The sequence below is a fragment of the Chiloscyllium punctatum genome, chromosome 10 (assembly GCF_047496795.1).
Source record: "Chiloscyllium punctatum isolate Juve2018m chromosome 10, sChiPun1.3, whole genome shotgun sequence".
Classification (NCBI taxonomy): domain Eukaryota; kingdom Metazoa; phylum Chordata; class Chondrichthyes; order Orectolobiformes; family Hemiscylliidae; genus Chiloscyllium; species Chiloscyllium punctatum.
In genome coordinates, this window is record NC_092748.1 from 113,205,238 (window position 1) to 113,219,962 (window position 14,725).

A 14,725-nucleotide genomic window follows, 5' to 3' on the forward strand; every position below is an offset into this window, starting at 1 on the left:
CAGCAATTCCTCTCCACTTCACAGGGAAGTAACCATTCCACAGGGGACTCAGTAAGAGACAACATGACAGCTGTTGTATGTACTTTAGCCCCAGCCCAATTGTTCTGCACCCACTTCAGAGTTTGAGGCCACCTATTGCAATTAAATAGAACCTAAATCTACAAAACTCCCCACCTCCCTTCAAATATCTTGCAAACCCGAAAAGAAAAAATATTTTAACTCCCGCAAGTAGTGATATCAGGTATTCTGCTTGACACATTGTTCTTCAATTTTTACTGCAAATATCTGCAAAGTAGGAAACCTGGTATTTTTGTAGCACTTATCACAGCCACAAGCTGTCCCAAAGTGCACAATGAAGTACTCCTCAATGTCCTCATTAGTGTAATGTGAGAAACATGCTGCCCATCTGCACATAGACAGCAAGGTAATAACGGCCAGATCATTTGTGTAAATATCAGTAGTCAAGAATTCGAGTTTCTCTAGCATTCTCGGTGTTTGTCACTGGAGATAAATCTGCTGTTCTTCTTCAAAATAATGTCCATGTGATCTTCGGCACCATCCATGAGGCAGGTCAGGCCTTGGTTTCATGTGGGATCTGAAAGATGGCACCTCTGATAGTGCAGCACCCCCTCAGGCCTGGGGCTGGAATAGCCAGCCTGGATAATGTCCTTACGAATTCGGCATGAGACCTAAATACACAGGCTTCTAACTCAGATAACAGATTGCTTACAATTGAGCTGATGGTGCCATTTATTTTTTTGTTCACTCAAAGGATGTGGGTGTTACTTGGGATGGCATGGTGGCTCAGTGGTTAGCACTGCTGCCTCACAGTGCCAGGGACCCGGGTTCGATTCCAGCCTCGGGTAACTGTCTATGTGGAGTTTGCACATTCTCCCAGTGTCTGCATGGGTAAACTCCGGGTGCTCCGGATTCCTCCCACAGTCCAAAGATTGGCAGGTTAGGTGAGCTGGCCATACTAAATTGTCTATAGTATTCAAGGATGTGTAGGTTAGCTGCATTAGTCAGCAGCAAATGTAGGGTAGGGGGAATGGGTCTGGATGGGTTACACTTCAGAGGGTCAGTGTGGACTTGTTGGGCCGAAGGGCCTGTTTCCACACTGTAGGGAATCTATGATACTGACGAGGTCAGTGTTTAGTGCCCATCTCTAATAGCCTTGGAGAAGACAGTGGGGAGCTGCTTCCTTAAACAGCTGCAGTCCCTGGGGAGTAGAAACACCAACAGTGCAGCTTGGAAGGGAGTTCCAGAATTTTGAACCGGGGCAGTAAAGGAAGAGCAACATGGTTCAAATTGAAGAGGAGCTTGAAGGGCTAGAGCTCCCATGCACTTACTGCCCTTGTCCTTCTAGATGGTCGAAATTAGGGATTTAGAGGAACCTGGGCGAGTTACTGCAGTGTTTCTTGTAGATGGTATACACTGCTGTCACTGTGTGTCAGTGGTGAAGGGAGTGAGTGTTGAAGATGGAGGATGGGGTGCCAATCAATTATGGAGGTGAAGGGCTGGGCCCCGTAATTCAACCAAATTAATTCTCAGTTGACATCCGCACATACCACCAGAGTGGACTATATGATAGCAAACTGCCAGCAACCAGCACCATCCCCCCCACCCCAAGCTACCCTCAGGTAACTGTGCCAGCTCTGACCAAGTTCATTAGCATCACGCATTCGGGAGGCAATCACAGAAGTGTTTTATTTGACACTGGAGCGAGAGGATAATGGGAGAGTTTGGTCTTTGTAAATGAGTTGGCGACATCTTTCCTTTTCACGCATGTCACAGCCAGTACAGGCACATCGCTGGAGGCACTCTCCACTCTCACTCACAAGGTAGCTGCTTCAAGTCCTGTGCCAGGACTGGAGTACACTATTTTGACTGACACCTCACAACAAAATTGCTTTTGCATCAAGTAATACTTGTGATGGGAATTTAAACCAAGCCAATGTCTGATCTCTTGTGTGCTTACAAAAGATGCAATAACCATATTTTGAAGTACACTGAGACCATTCTCTCCAATGTCCTGAACCAATATTTATTCATTAGCAAAAGGAGCCTAAAAAAAAATTATCTGGTCATTATTACATTGTTAGTTGTGGGGGCTTGCTGGTGTAAACTGGCTGCCACTTACCACATTTCCCACGTTACAACAGCTATGCTTTAAAAAGTAGTTAAATAAGGCACTTTGGAATAGTCTACAGGCTTCTTCCCTATCTCTTCAATTTTATCCATGTTTATTCAGTGTGAGAAATCAGATCTTGCGACTGATAATCAGAAGATCCTCACCTCTACTCAACGTAGCACCGTTTTCCTTATAGTCGAGAATCTCTGCATCTTTCCTTTCCAAAAGCATCATCAGGTCCAGAGTCTGTCTGTGCAAAGCCTGCATCATATTCAGCAATGGGCAGATCATATGATGAGATACCTAGAGGTGGCACAGAGGGATGAAAGGGGTAACATTACAAGTCTATCAACGTTATCTGACCATGTAAGAGCCAAACATGGTGCAATGATGCCCAGTGCAGAATTGTTCAAATTTTTTGAAAACTTGTTACATTCCTCATTAACATTAACAGAACTGAAGCACAATGTAGGCCATTCATCCCATTAGACCAATCCTGGTTCTCGTAGAACTGTTCCTAGTTAGTCCCATTTCCCTCAGCTTTCCTCTTGGGATAGAAGTACCAGTGGCAAGACAACACTTATTACTATTGAAGTCACCTCTCAGAAAGGTGGTTGAGGGACACCATCTTGAAGCACTGCAGTCTCATATGGTCGAGATATCCCAAAGAACAGTGAGGTAAGGAGTTCCAGAACTTTGAACTAGTGACGATAAAGAAACAGCCAATATATTTTTGTTCAAGTAACCCTTGGCATACAAAGTCTCTCTGTTCTTTGAGGGGTGATCTGTTTTAAGGTAGTGAGTTTAAAAGGCATTTCTTCATTATGGAGCACAATAGTTGGGACATGTCAATGTTTCCTCTGTGTTTTCGGTGTCAGACGTCACTCAGTTGGTTACACTTTTACCTCTGAGTCAGAGGTTCAGAAACTCCAGAACATGAGCATAAAAATTAACAGCAGTACAACCTTTTAGGTGAGATATTTAATTGCTTTTAGGTGAACAGACAAGATGGCACAGCCACTGTTTGGAATAGCAGCAATGGAGTTATTTCTGGTGTATTAACTACCTGTAATCAACACTGCAGGAAGGTTATGTGGTCATCACATTGCTGTTTGGGGATCCCGAAGTCAATTTGTGAAGAACACACCAGACAAGAATGGTTTAACAGAGATTGTTTGTTGTTTACCACTGAGCTTACATTTCCACTTAAAACAATTACCCCTCACCCCAGTGCTGATGATACATTGAATCCTTACAGGGTGGAGGCAGGCCATTCGGCCCATTGAGTCCACACTGCCCCTCCAAAGAGCATCACACCCCGTCCCATCCAAACTATCCTTTCCCTGTAACCCTGCACCTTCCTGGACACCAGGGGCAATTTAGCATGGCAAATCAACCCAACCTGCATATCTTTGGACCTTGGGAGAAAATCGGAGCACCAACGGGGAGAATGTGCAAATTCCACACAGGTAAAAACAATGACTGCAGATACTGAAAACCAAATACTGGATTAGTGGTGCTAGAAGAGCACAGCAGTTCAGGCAGCATCCAACCAGCAGCGAAATTGACGTTTCGGGCAAAAGCCCTTCAAATTCCACACAGACAGTCACTTGAGACGAGAATCGAACCCAGGTCCCTGGTGCTGTGAGGCAATGAGCCACTGTGCCACTTGGACTGGATCTTCGATAATCATACACCCAAGTACTCTCTTGATAAACAAAATTTGAACAAAACAAAACAGATGTTTTACAGACAGGAAAGTGTGAGTTATAAGGAGAGGCTGGAGCTTTATCCCCTGGAGCTTTGGAGGCTGAGAGGTGACTGTGGGCAGGTTTATAAAGTCATGAGGGACATAGATAAGGTGAATAGCCAAGGTCTTTCTCCCAGGGTAGGGGAGTCCAAAACTTGAGGGCTTATGTTTAAGATGAGAGGGAAAGAGATTTAAAAGGTCCCTCGGGACATCGTTTTCATACAGAGGGTGATGCAATTATGGAACATGCTGCTAGAGGAAGTGGTAGAGGTGGATATAATTACAACATTTAAAAGACAATGGACAGCTTCATGGATAGGAAAGGATTTCAAAGGATAAGCGCAGGCAAATAGGACAAGTTCCACTTAGGAAATCTGGTCAGCGCAGACGTGTTGGGCCAAAGGGTCTGTTTTCATGCTGTATGACACTACAATGAAAATAAGATAGTCTCAGATGGGATACTACAAGATAACTCAGAATTTCCAAAGAAGTTTAGAGAACATTTAAATTAAAATGTCATTGTAAGGTGTATTAATGCATTTCAGCATCCCGCAGTGCCAATTGTTATGAAAATTATACATTAGCAAGCTTTGAGAAGATTTGTAGCTCAGTTGAGGTTCTGGATGTAGGCTTGCTCACTGAGCTGGAAGGTTCATTTTCAGACGTTTCGTCACCCTACTAGGTAATATCCTCAGTGAGCTTCTGGAAGAAGTACTGCTGGTGTTTCCTGCTTTCTAGTTATATATTTGTGTTTCCTTCAGTTGGTGATGCCTTTCCTGTAGTGACGTCATTTCCTCTGGTGATATCATTTCCTGTTCTTTTTCTCAGGGGGTGATAAATGGGGTCAAAGTCAATGTGTTTGTTGATCGAGTTCTGGTTGGAATGCCATGCTTCTAGGAATTCTCATGCATGTCTCTGTTCGGCTTGTCCTAGGATGGATGTGTTGTCCCAGTCGAAGTGGTGTCCTTCCTTATCTGTATGTAAGGATACTAGTGAGAGTGGGTCATGTCATTTTGTGGCTAGTTGATGTTCATGTATCCTGGTGGCTAGTTTTCTGCTTGTTTATCCAATGGAGTGTTTGTTACAGTTTTTGCTTGGTATTTTCTAAATGACCATTAGGTTTTTTTTTGTTGTCTGTATAGGATCTTTCAAGTTCATTAGCTGCTGTTTTAGTGTGTTGGTGGGTTTGTGGGCTACCGTGATGTCAAAGGGTCTGAGTAGTCTGGCAATAATTTCCGAGATGTCTTTGATGTAGAGGAGAGTGGCTAGGGTTTCTGGATGCGTTTTGTCTGCTTGTTTGGATTTATTGCTGAGAAATTGGCGGACTGTATTCATCGGGTACTCGTTCATTTTGAATACACTGTATAGGTGATTTTCCTCTGCTCTGCGTAGTTCCTCTGCTCTGCAGTGTGTGTTGGCTCATTAAAATGATGTTCTGATGTAGTTTCGTTTGTGGGTGTTGGGATGATTGCTTCTGTAGTTCAGTATTTGGTCCGTATGTGTGGTCTTCCTGTAGACACTTGTTTGAAGTTGCCCATTGGCTGTTCGCTCTACTGTGACATCTAGGAATGGCAGTTTGTTGTTGTTTTCCTCCTTTCTAGTGAGGCATAAAATTCACAGAGAGGAGGAATCGAGTCCCAGAGCAGAGGCTGGTGCGAGGGAATAGAGTCCCAGAGTGGGGGAATCGAGTTCCAGAGCAGGGTCCAGAGCAGAGGGAAACGAGTTCCGGCGCGGGGGGGGGGGGGGGGGGGGGGTGGAATCGAACCCCGGAGCAGGGGGGATCGAGTCCCGAGCGGGGAAATCGAGTCCTGGAGCCAGGGGGGGGATCGAGTTCTGGAGCGGGGGGGGAAAATATCGACTCCCGGAGCAGGGAAATTGAGTCCCAGAGCGGGGAAATCGACTCCCGGAGCGGGGAAATTGAGTCCCGAACAGGGGGAATTGAGTCCCGGAGCAGGAACCAGCGCAGGGAAGCAAATCCTAGAGTGGGAGCCAGCACGGGGGAACTGAGTCCAAGAGCAGGTGCCAGTGCGTGGGAATAGAGATTCTGAGTGAAGGCCTGCACAGGGAATTGAGTATGGAAGAAAACGTACCTTGGAGCAGCTATGACCCAGTGCGGAGCATACTGGAGTCTAGGAGCAGAGCAGGGACAGTTGTTGAACTGGGGTCTGACATGGGCGATCAGAACATGTGTGATAGTAATGTCTATCCTTTTAACGGTCACATTTCTAATTTATACGATGAATCATTGTATAATCAAAGTAATGCAACTACTTTTTTTTTATTCCTCTTTTTGTATCTTAGTTTTATAGCTAGGTATTTTGTACCAAATATGGTACCCACGAGAGACAAATTTGTAAAACCTTTCCATGTACTCCTGTACTTGAGCACACATGTCAATAAAAGGTATTCTAATTCGAATGAGATCATCTCAACAAGCCCCATGCACAGAAACCATTGAACTGCTTTCTCTGTCTTCCCCTCCACCCACAACACACAGGTTTGCTTCTGTATGGAGCAGGGGAGTTTGTAAGGGGGTTAGACTTCAACTAGTAGAGTCAAATTCCAATGGTTCACACTTGTTCAATTTGCAGATACATTCTAGTCATTTACAATAAACAACCAATCGTTATGGGAGGGGATGGCCCAGTGGTATTATTGCAGGACTATTAACCCAGAAACGGGGGGGGGGGGGGGGGGGCGGGGCTCAAATCTTCCCACAGCAGCTGGTGGAATTCAAATTCAACAAAAAAAACTTGGAATTTAGAATCTATTGATAACCATGAAACAATTGTCAATTGTCAGAAAAACCCACACGGCTCACCAATATACTTTAGGGAAGGAAATCTCATCACCGTCACCTGGTCTGACCTACATGTGACTCCAGACCCACAGCAATGGCCTAGCAAGCCACTCAGTTATATCAATTGTTACGCAGTCTCAGCTTAGCAGTGACCGAGGAACCAGAAAAGACAATCCTGTTGACCCTGCAAAGTCCTCCTTACTAACATATGGGAACTCATGCCAAAGTTTGGAGAGCTATCACACAGACTAGTCAAGCAACAGGCTGACACAGTCATACTCACGGAATCATACCTGACAGAAAATATGTCCCAGACACCACCATCACCATCCTGGGGTATGTCCTGTCTGAGCAGCAGCACAGACCCAGCAAAGATTGCAGCCCAATAGTAAACAGTTGAGAGGGAGTTTCCCTGGGAGTTCTTAATATGGACTCCAAACCTGATGAAATTCTCATGGCAATCAGCAGGAGGTTTTCTTACCCATGTTTAACCTGAAGCCATGTACCACCCTATCTCAGTTGATGAATCAGCACTCCTGTATGTTGAACAACACTTGAGGGAATGCAGAGTGGTGGGGACTCAAAATGTACAAGACTGGCTGAGCTGGTTGGGTCCTAAAGGACATAGCTGTCAGACTACGTCTGCAGCAGATGGTGAGGGAGCCAACTAGAGAGAAAAACATACCTGACTTCTACATCACCAATCTGCCAGCTAAATTTTCATGACAGTCCTTGTGGAAACAAAGTCCCATCTTCACATTGACAATACCTTCCATCTTGTTGTGTGGCACTATCACTGTGCTAAATGGGATAGATTTTGATCAGATCTAGCATCGAAAGAATAGGCCTCCATGAGGTGCTGTGAGCCATCAACAGTAGCAGACTTACTTTCCACCACAATCTGCAACCTCATGGCCTGGCATTACTCCCACTCAACCATTACCATCAAGCCAGGGGATCAACCCTGGTTCAATGGAGAGTGCAGGAGGGCATACCAGGAGTAGCACCAAGTATACCTGATGAAGCTACCAAAGAAGGACTGCTTGCATGTCAAATACCATAAGCAGCAAGTAATAGCTGGAGCTAAGCAATCCCACTAATGTATTAGATCTAATCTCTGCAGTATGGTTATATCCAGTTGTAAATGGTGGTGGATGCTTAAACAAGTCACTCAAAAGAGAAGATTCAACAAATGTCCCCACATTCTTTGATGGAAGAGCCCAGCACATCAGTGCAAAAGGTAACTCAAGTATTTTCAGCCAGAAATGCCAATTGGATGATCCATCTTGGCCTCCTCCAGTGGTCCCCAGCAACACAGATGCCAATCTTCAGCTAATTCCATTCACGCCACATGATATCAAGGTGGTCCAGTACAGTTACAACACTGACATCTACCTGACAATGTGAAAAGTTGCCCAGGTATGTCCCGAATACAAAAAGCAGGACAAATTCAACCTGGCCAACTACCGCCCCATCAGTCTACTCTCAGCCATCAGTAGTGTGATGGAAGATGTCATCAACAGAGCTATCAAGCAGTACCTGCTCAGCAATAACCTGCTCAGTGATGCCCAGTTTAGGTTCCCCCAGGGTCACTCAGCTCCTGACCTCATTACAGCCTTGGTTCAAACATGGACAAAAGAGCTGGATTCCAGAGGGGAGGGGAGAGGGACAGTTCTTGACACAAAGGCCCCATTTGACTAAGTGTGGCATCAAGGAGCCATAGCAAAACTGAAATTAATGGGTATCAAGGATAAACACTCCGCTGGTTGGAGTCATACCTGACACATAGGAAGATGGTTGTAGTTGTTGAAGGTCAGTCAGCTCAGCTCCAGCACATCTATGGAGGATAGTGTCCTAGGTTGAACTATCTTTAGCTGCTTCAATGACCTTCCTGCCATCATAAGGTCGGAAGTGAGGGTGTTTGCTGATGATTGCACAATGTTTAGCAATATTCAAGATTCTTCAGATGCTGAAACAGTCCATATTCAAGATCTAGACAAGTGGCAAGTAACATTCACATCGCACAAATCTCAGGCTATGACCATCTCCAATAAGAGACATTCTAATTGCTGCCCCTTAGCATTCAATGTTGTTACCGTCACTGAATACCATACCAGCAAGATCCTGGGGGTTATCATTAACCAGACACTCAACTGGACACACCACTTAAATACAGTGACTAACAACAGCACAGCAGAAGCTAGAAATACTATCAGGAGTAACTCACCTCCTGACCTCCCAAAGCCTGTCTACCATCTATAAGACACATCAGGAGTGTGATGGAATAATCCCCACTTGCTTGGATGAGTACAGCTCCTACAACATTCAAGAGGCTTGTCAACATCCAGGCCAAAAGTGCCACTTGATTGGCACCATATCCACAAGCATTCACTCCTCCAGAAACAGAGACAGTCATGATGCATCAAATGTAACTTACAACTGGATTTCTGGTGATACTATTTCATCTGCTTTCGACATTATCAGTCATGCTGCACAGAATATGTTTAATGTGGAAATTAGCTAGGCGGGTAAAGAAAGGTTGGAAATGCCATCTTTGGTGTGCACCGATTTAGCTGATTTAAAATGTGATCATAAGTACAGCTGCTGTTCTAGGCCTCAGTATGTTGGAGATATGGCTTTTGTTTTGCTGGGATATGGTTATCCTGGAGAAAGATACTTCCTGATGAAGGGTTTATGCCCGAAATGTCGACACTCCTGCTCCTCGGATGTTCCTGACCTGCTTTGCTTTTCCAGCGCCACACATTTAGAAGTCTGACTTCTTCAGCATCTGCAGTCCTCGCTTTCTCCTAAAAATACTTCCCCTGTCAGGCTGTCCAAGTACTGCGATGCTCCAAATGGGCAAATAGTCTACTCACGATTTAGTGCAAATCATATCCTGGTATCCGGGTATTTTCTTGCACAGCATAGTGGCTCAGTGCTTAGCACTGCTGCCTCTCAGTGTAAGCGCCTTGGGTATAATTCCACCATCCATGTTGAGTTTGCATATTATGCCAGTGTCTGCTTGAGTTTCCACTGGGTGCTCCGATTTCCTCCCACAGTTCAAAGATGCGCAGGTTAGGTGGATTGGCCACGCTAAATTGCCCACAGTGTCCTGGGATATGTAGGCTGGGTGGGTTAGCCGTTACAAATGTGGGGTTATGGGAACAAGGTGGGAGCTGGTTCTTGGGAGGTTGTTCTTCAGAGGATTGGTGTGGACTCGATGGACAGAATGGCCTCTTTCTTCACTGTAGGGATTGGACGATTTTCTACAAGACAACATTTTCCAAAAGAAGCTAAGATAACAAAAGCAGACAAAATCAAAGAGAGTCAATTTTTAATGAGCGGCGTAACATAGTGATGTTGGGTCATGAGAGAGAGAATCAGAATTTTCTAGAAGCAGAATAGGAGCAAAAACAAACTGGAGAAAATCAGCCGGCTAGGCAGAAACTGTGGAGAGAAACAGAGCTAATCACAGAATCCCTACAGTGTGGAAACAGGTCCAATAAGTGCACACCGACCCCCCAAAGAGTAACCCACCCAGACCCCATTCCTCTACCCTATTACTCTACATTTACCCCTGACTAATGTACGTAAGCCACACATCCCCGAACACTTTGGGCAATTTAGCATGGCCAATCCACCCTAACCTGTACCTCTTTGGACTGTGGGAGGAAACTGGAGCACCCGGAGGAAACCCACGCAGACGCGGGGAGAATGTGCAAACTCCACACAGACAGTTGCCCGAGGCTGGAATCGAACCCAGGTCCCTGGTGCTGTGAGGCAGCAGTGCTAACCACTGAGCCACCATGCTGCCCTCTGCCTCATATTTCAGTCAGATGACTTTTCTTCACTTCTGATGACAGGTCATTGGCCTAAAATGTTAACTCAGTTTCACACTCTCTCCCCCAGCAAGATGCAGCCTGACCTGCTGAGTTTCTCCAGCCTTTTTCTGGCTCTTATTTCAGATTTTCAGTATCTTCAGTATTTTGCTTTTGAGGAGAAGTGGAACAGTGTTCAGACACCGTAACATGAAATCACTCACTAGCATGCTTATAAAACAAAATACATAAATGTGAAGCAAGGTGCAGCTGGCCGATGAGAATGAATAATTATGAGGTTTTTGGCAGCAAATAAACTGAGGTTTATAAAAGACTCTCAAAATCAAATAACATGAAGTTTCACATTTTTTAGTATTTGGTCACTTCAGTCCCAGGTTCCTCAAAAACCAGCGTCGGCTGCAATCTTTCTGTTGGATGTGGTCAGTCTCCGGGGCCTCAATGACCACACGAGTCTGGATGAAACACAGCCAATGGTACAACACGCCTCCTCCTCAAAGGCGTCGCCGCAAGTTAATATCTTGCCACCGATCTCCCTCAATGTTGACCAACAGTGTTGGCCGTGGCTTGGTGGGTAACTCTCTCGCCTCTGAGTCAGAGGTTTGTGGGTTCAAGTCCGATTCCAGAGACTCGGACTCAAGGTCCAGGCCAATGCCATGCTGAGGGAGTGCTGCACTGACAGAGACTTGTATGAGATTTTTACACCAGAGCACTGTCAGCCCTCTCAGATGAATACGAAGGATTTTATGTTGCTTTTATCTAGGAGTTTGCCAGATGCATAAATCAATATTTATCCCTCAATCCATTGGCTCTTTTTAAAAAAATTTTGATCTGATCGCTATCACATTGTGGGATTCTCCTGTGCGCAAACTGGCTGTTGCATTTCCTACATGACAACAGCAACACCTCAGAAGTGCTTTGGTGGCTTTAAAATGTTTTGAGTTTGTGGGAAGCCACTTGCCTCAAGTAAGCTTAGGAGCTGCACTTGGCTACTTAGACATCTATCATTTAATTTTGAACATGGTTGATGAGGTTGAGAGTTGGGTTTAATTGCACCTGGTACAGCACTGAGGAAAACAGTTGACTGCAAAGTTACTTTGGGGCTCATTTAATGTAGCCATCCATTCCTTCGCGAATAAAACACCTACTTGCTCTTGTACTTTGGGTTACTTGGGTCTTGAAAAGCAATTGTTCCTTTACAACTGGGGTGGCATGGTGGCTAGCACTGCTGCCTCACAGTGCCAGGGACCCGAGTTCAATTCCCGCTTTGGGCGACTGAGTTTGCACACTCTCCCAGTGTCTGCGTGGGTTTCCTCTGGGTGCTTTAGTTTCCTCCCACAGTCCACAGACGTGCATGTTAGGTGAATTGGCCAGGCTAAATTGCCCATATAGCGTTCAGAGATGTGTAGGTTAGATGCATTAGTCATGGTAAATGTAGAGTAATAGGGTAGGGGAACGGGCCTGCATGGGTTACTCTTCATAGGGGCAGTGTGGACTTGTTGGGCCAAATGGCCTGTTTCCACACTATAGGGATTTAATTTGATTCTATTCTAAGTCAACAAGTTGATCCTCTTTGGTATTCCTCATCTTTCCATGACTGATGGCCATGCCTTCAGTTTCCTCAGACTCAAGCCGTGGAACCTGCAACTCTTTCTTGCAACCTCATCACCTCTCAATCTCTGCCCTCCATTTCCAAGACAATCTTTAAACTGATCTCTTTGAACAAGCATCTTGGGCATTATAGCGTGTGGTAGAGAGGAGTGGGGTGGTGCTTGGTAATTTTTTTTGTCTGACTGTGTCCTTGTGAAGGAATCTGGGAGGGTTCAGTCATTAAGAGGTGCTGTATAAGTGTAGATGGTCATACATTTAGCATTAGATTGTACTCCAGAGCACAGGGAAGTTACCATTTCCATTATCACAGCCAGGCGTATGCCAGCAGCAAACCAAAGACTTTCAAGCAGCCAACTAGCACCAGATCTGCTGTCTTTCAATCAGGATCATTTTCCAACCAACCCTTTCACACGCAGCATATATTGCTGTTCACTATGAATTTGACATTCTTGTATTTAGCCTGATCAATGCAAGACAAAAGGTTTAATGGCATGTCTCGTTTTTCAGCAAGTCTGAATTTTGTTCTATTGAGCTACTGTATGGTTTTTACAATCCAAGATCGGGAGTTTTACAACCAAAGGACTACACTCTCGACTCTGATCTGCAGTCCTCACTTTCTCCTCTGTACAACTGAAGCAAGGCCTAACAGTATTGTATGAAAGTTTTCTTGCAATAAAAGTTAACATTAACATTCTTAATTGTTTGTTCCACTTTCACGTTGGTTTTCAGTGACTTATTTGATGGGGATACCTAGATCTTTCTTGTACACTTTCGAACCTCTGTTTAAGAAATACTCTGTACATCTGCTTTTCCTACCTATGCAGACATGGTGGGGTGAAGATCCATTAGTATTCTCTGCTCAAGGTGGATAACCTCACATTTTTCCTCATTACATTCCATCTGCCATGCTCCTGCACACTCAAGAACTGTGCCTAAATCCTCCTGCATGTCAATTCACTATCACGTGTACTGCTACTACAGATGAGACAATAACCGTAGCCTGTTGCTGTTCAGTATTTGGTCACCAGCTGCTCTAGAAAACTCATTGACAAGTAACAAAAAGCAGAAGCAAAACAACTAAATATTTCCTGTACAGGGTGTTGGGGAGGTCACACCTGGAGTACTGTGTACAGTTTGGAAACAGCTGAATAGAGCTTCGTAAGGCTGATTCCTGGACAAAGGGATTGACTTATTGAGGGTTCAATTGACTTATTGACGGCTGAATAGGGTATGCCTTAATTCCTCTGAGTTTAGAATAATGAGAGGCATGATCATACTGAAACACACCAGATTCTAAGGGGCTTGACAGGATAGTTGTTAAGAAGATGTCTCCACTAGTGTGGAATCTTGAACTAGGGTCATAGTTACAGAATAACACTTACTTCAACTGAGAATATCTTCAGTCGGAAAGTATGGAATGGCTGGAATTCTCTGGCCCAGAGAGTTTGAGAGGCTAGATCACTGAAAGTATTCAAGGAGGTCAAAAGATTTTTGGAATAGAGGAACTGAGGGCTCTGAGGAGTTGACATAAAAGAGGAGTCACAGACAGATCAGTCATGACCTTATAGAATGACAGAGTAGGCCGGAGGGCCTGAATGGCCTACTCCTGACCCTTATGTTCAACATTCCAATGGTCTTTGCATCCTCACTCTGATTCCCCTGTCCTCAGCCTCCTACAACATTTCAATGAAACAAAAGGAACAATACCTCAATATTCCATTTGATACTTCGCAGCCGCCTGGGCTCAACACAGAGACAATTTAAGATTACTCTATAACCTCTGAATGATTGAACAGCTTACAGCACTGAGGGATGACATTTGCTCTGTTGAGCACAGTCCAGTTCTCTGCGAAAGAAATGTAGCTAGTCTCACTCTCCCAGCCCTTTTCCCACGCCCTGCATTTTCTTTCCAATCAGGGGCTTATCAATTCCCTTTCCAAAATCACAACAAAATCTGACTCCACCACACCCAAGGGTTGTGCATTCCAGGTTATAAACGATGACTGCATAAAAATACACTTTGCTTGTGTTGCCATTGCTTCTTTTGCCAATACCCTAAAACAATGCCTTTTGTTTCCCCCATTGGTGGAAGGATCAAGGACCAGTCTTTCCCCATCTCCCCTAAACAAAGCACCTCATGATTCCGAACTTCTCTGTCATGTCTTCTGAAGAGAATATTGAGAGGTGAAGAATTCAATTCAGGTCAAACAGCAACCTTTTCAACTTGCGAAGACTGAAAACTTGCACAAAGGCTAATAAACAGCTGGTCGGTGAACTCTGTTTTAGGCTTCATAACATATACTCTAGAGGCCATTTAGTGTCTTGTTGATCGCTTTGCCCTAGCCTCATATCACTTAGGCCTCGCAATAAATCTTAACAAGACAGGGATTTTGTATCAACCCACCCCTGGTCATATACTCGCAAGACCTCACGGTCATTATCAACAACACATCCTCTTCGGCATTCTCTCCACGAATACTACACTCAGTACAAAACTCCACCATCACCTGGCAAAATGAAGTTCACCATTTGACGAGAATTTGAAGCCTTAATGGGAGACGGCGGTATTGTGGTAATGTCCCTAGATTCGCAAACCA

At 44.7% G+C, this 14,725-nt stretch overlaps 1 protein-coding gene across 1 annotated transcript in view; it reads right to left on the reverse strand.

Annotated features, from left to right (window-relative positions):
* The window catches only part of nhej1 (nonhomologous end-joining factor 1), a 303,495-nt gene that overhangs the window by 250,440 nt on the left and 38,330 nt on the right, over positions 1–14,725 (reverse strand). The window contains exon 4 of the mRNA XM_072579950.1: positions 2,296–2,434. Coding sequence (XP_072436051.1) covers positions 2,296–2,434 — 139 coding nt within the window. The remainder of the gene's footprint in view (positions 1–2,295; positions 2,435–14,725) is intronic.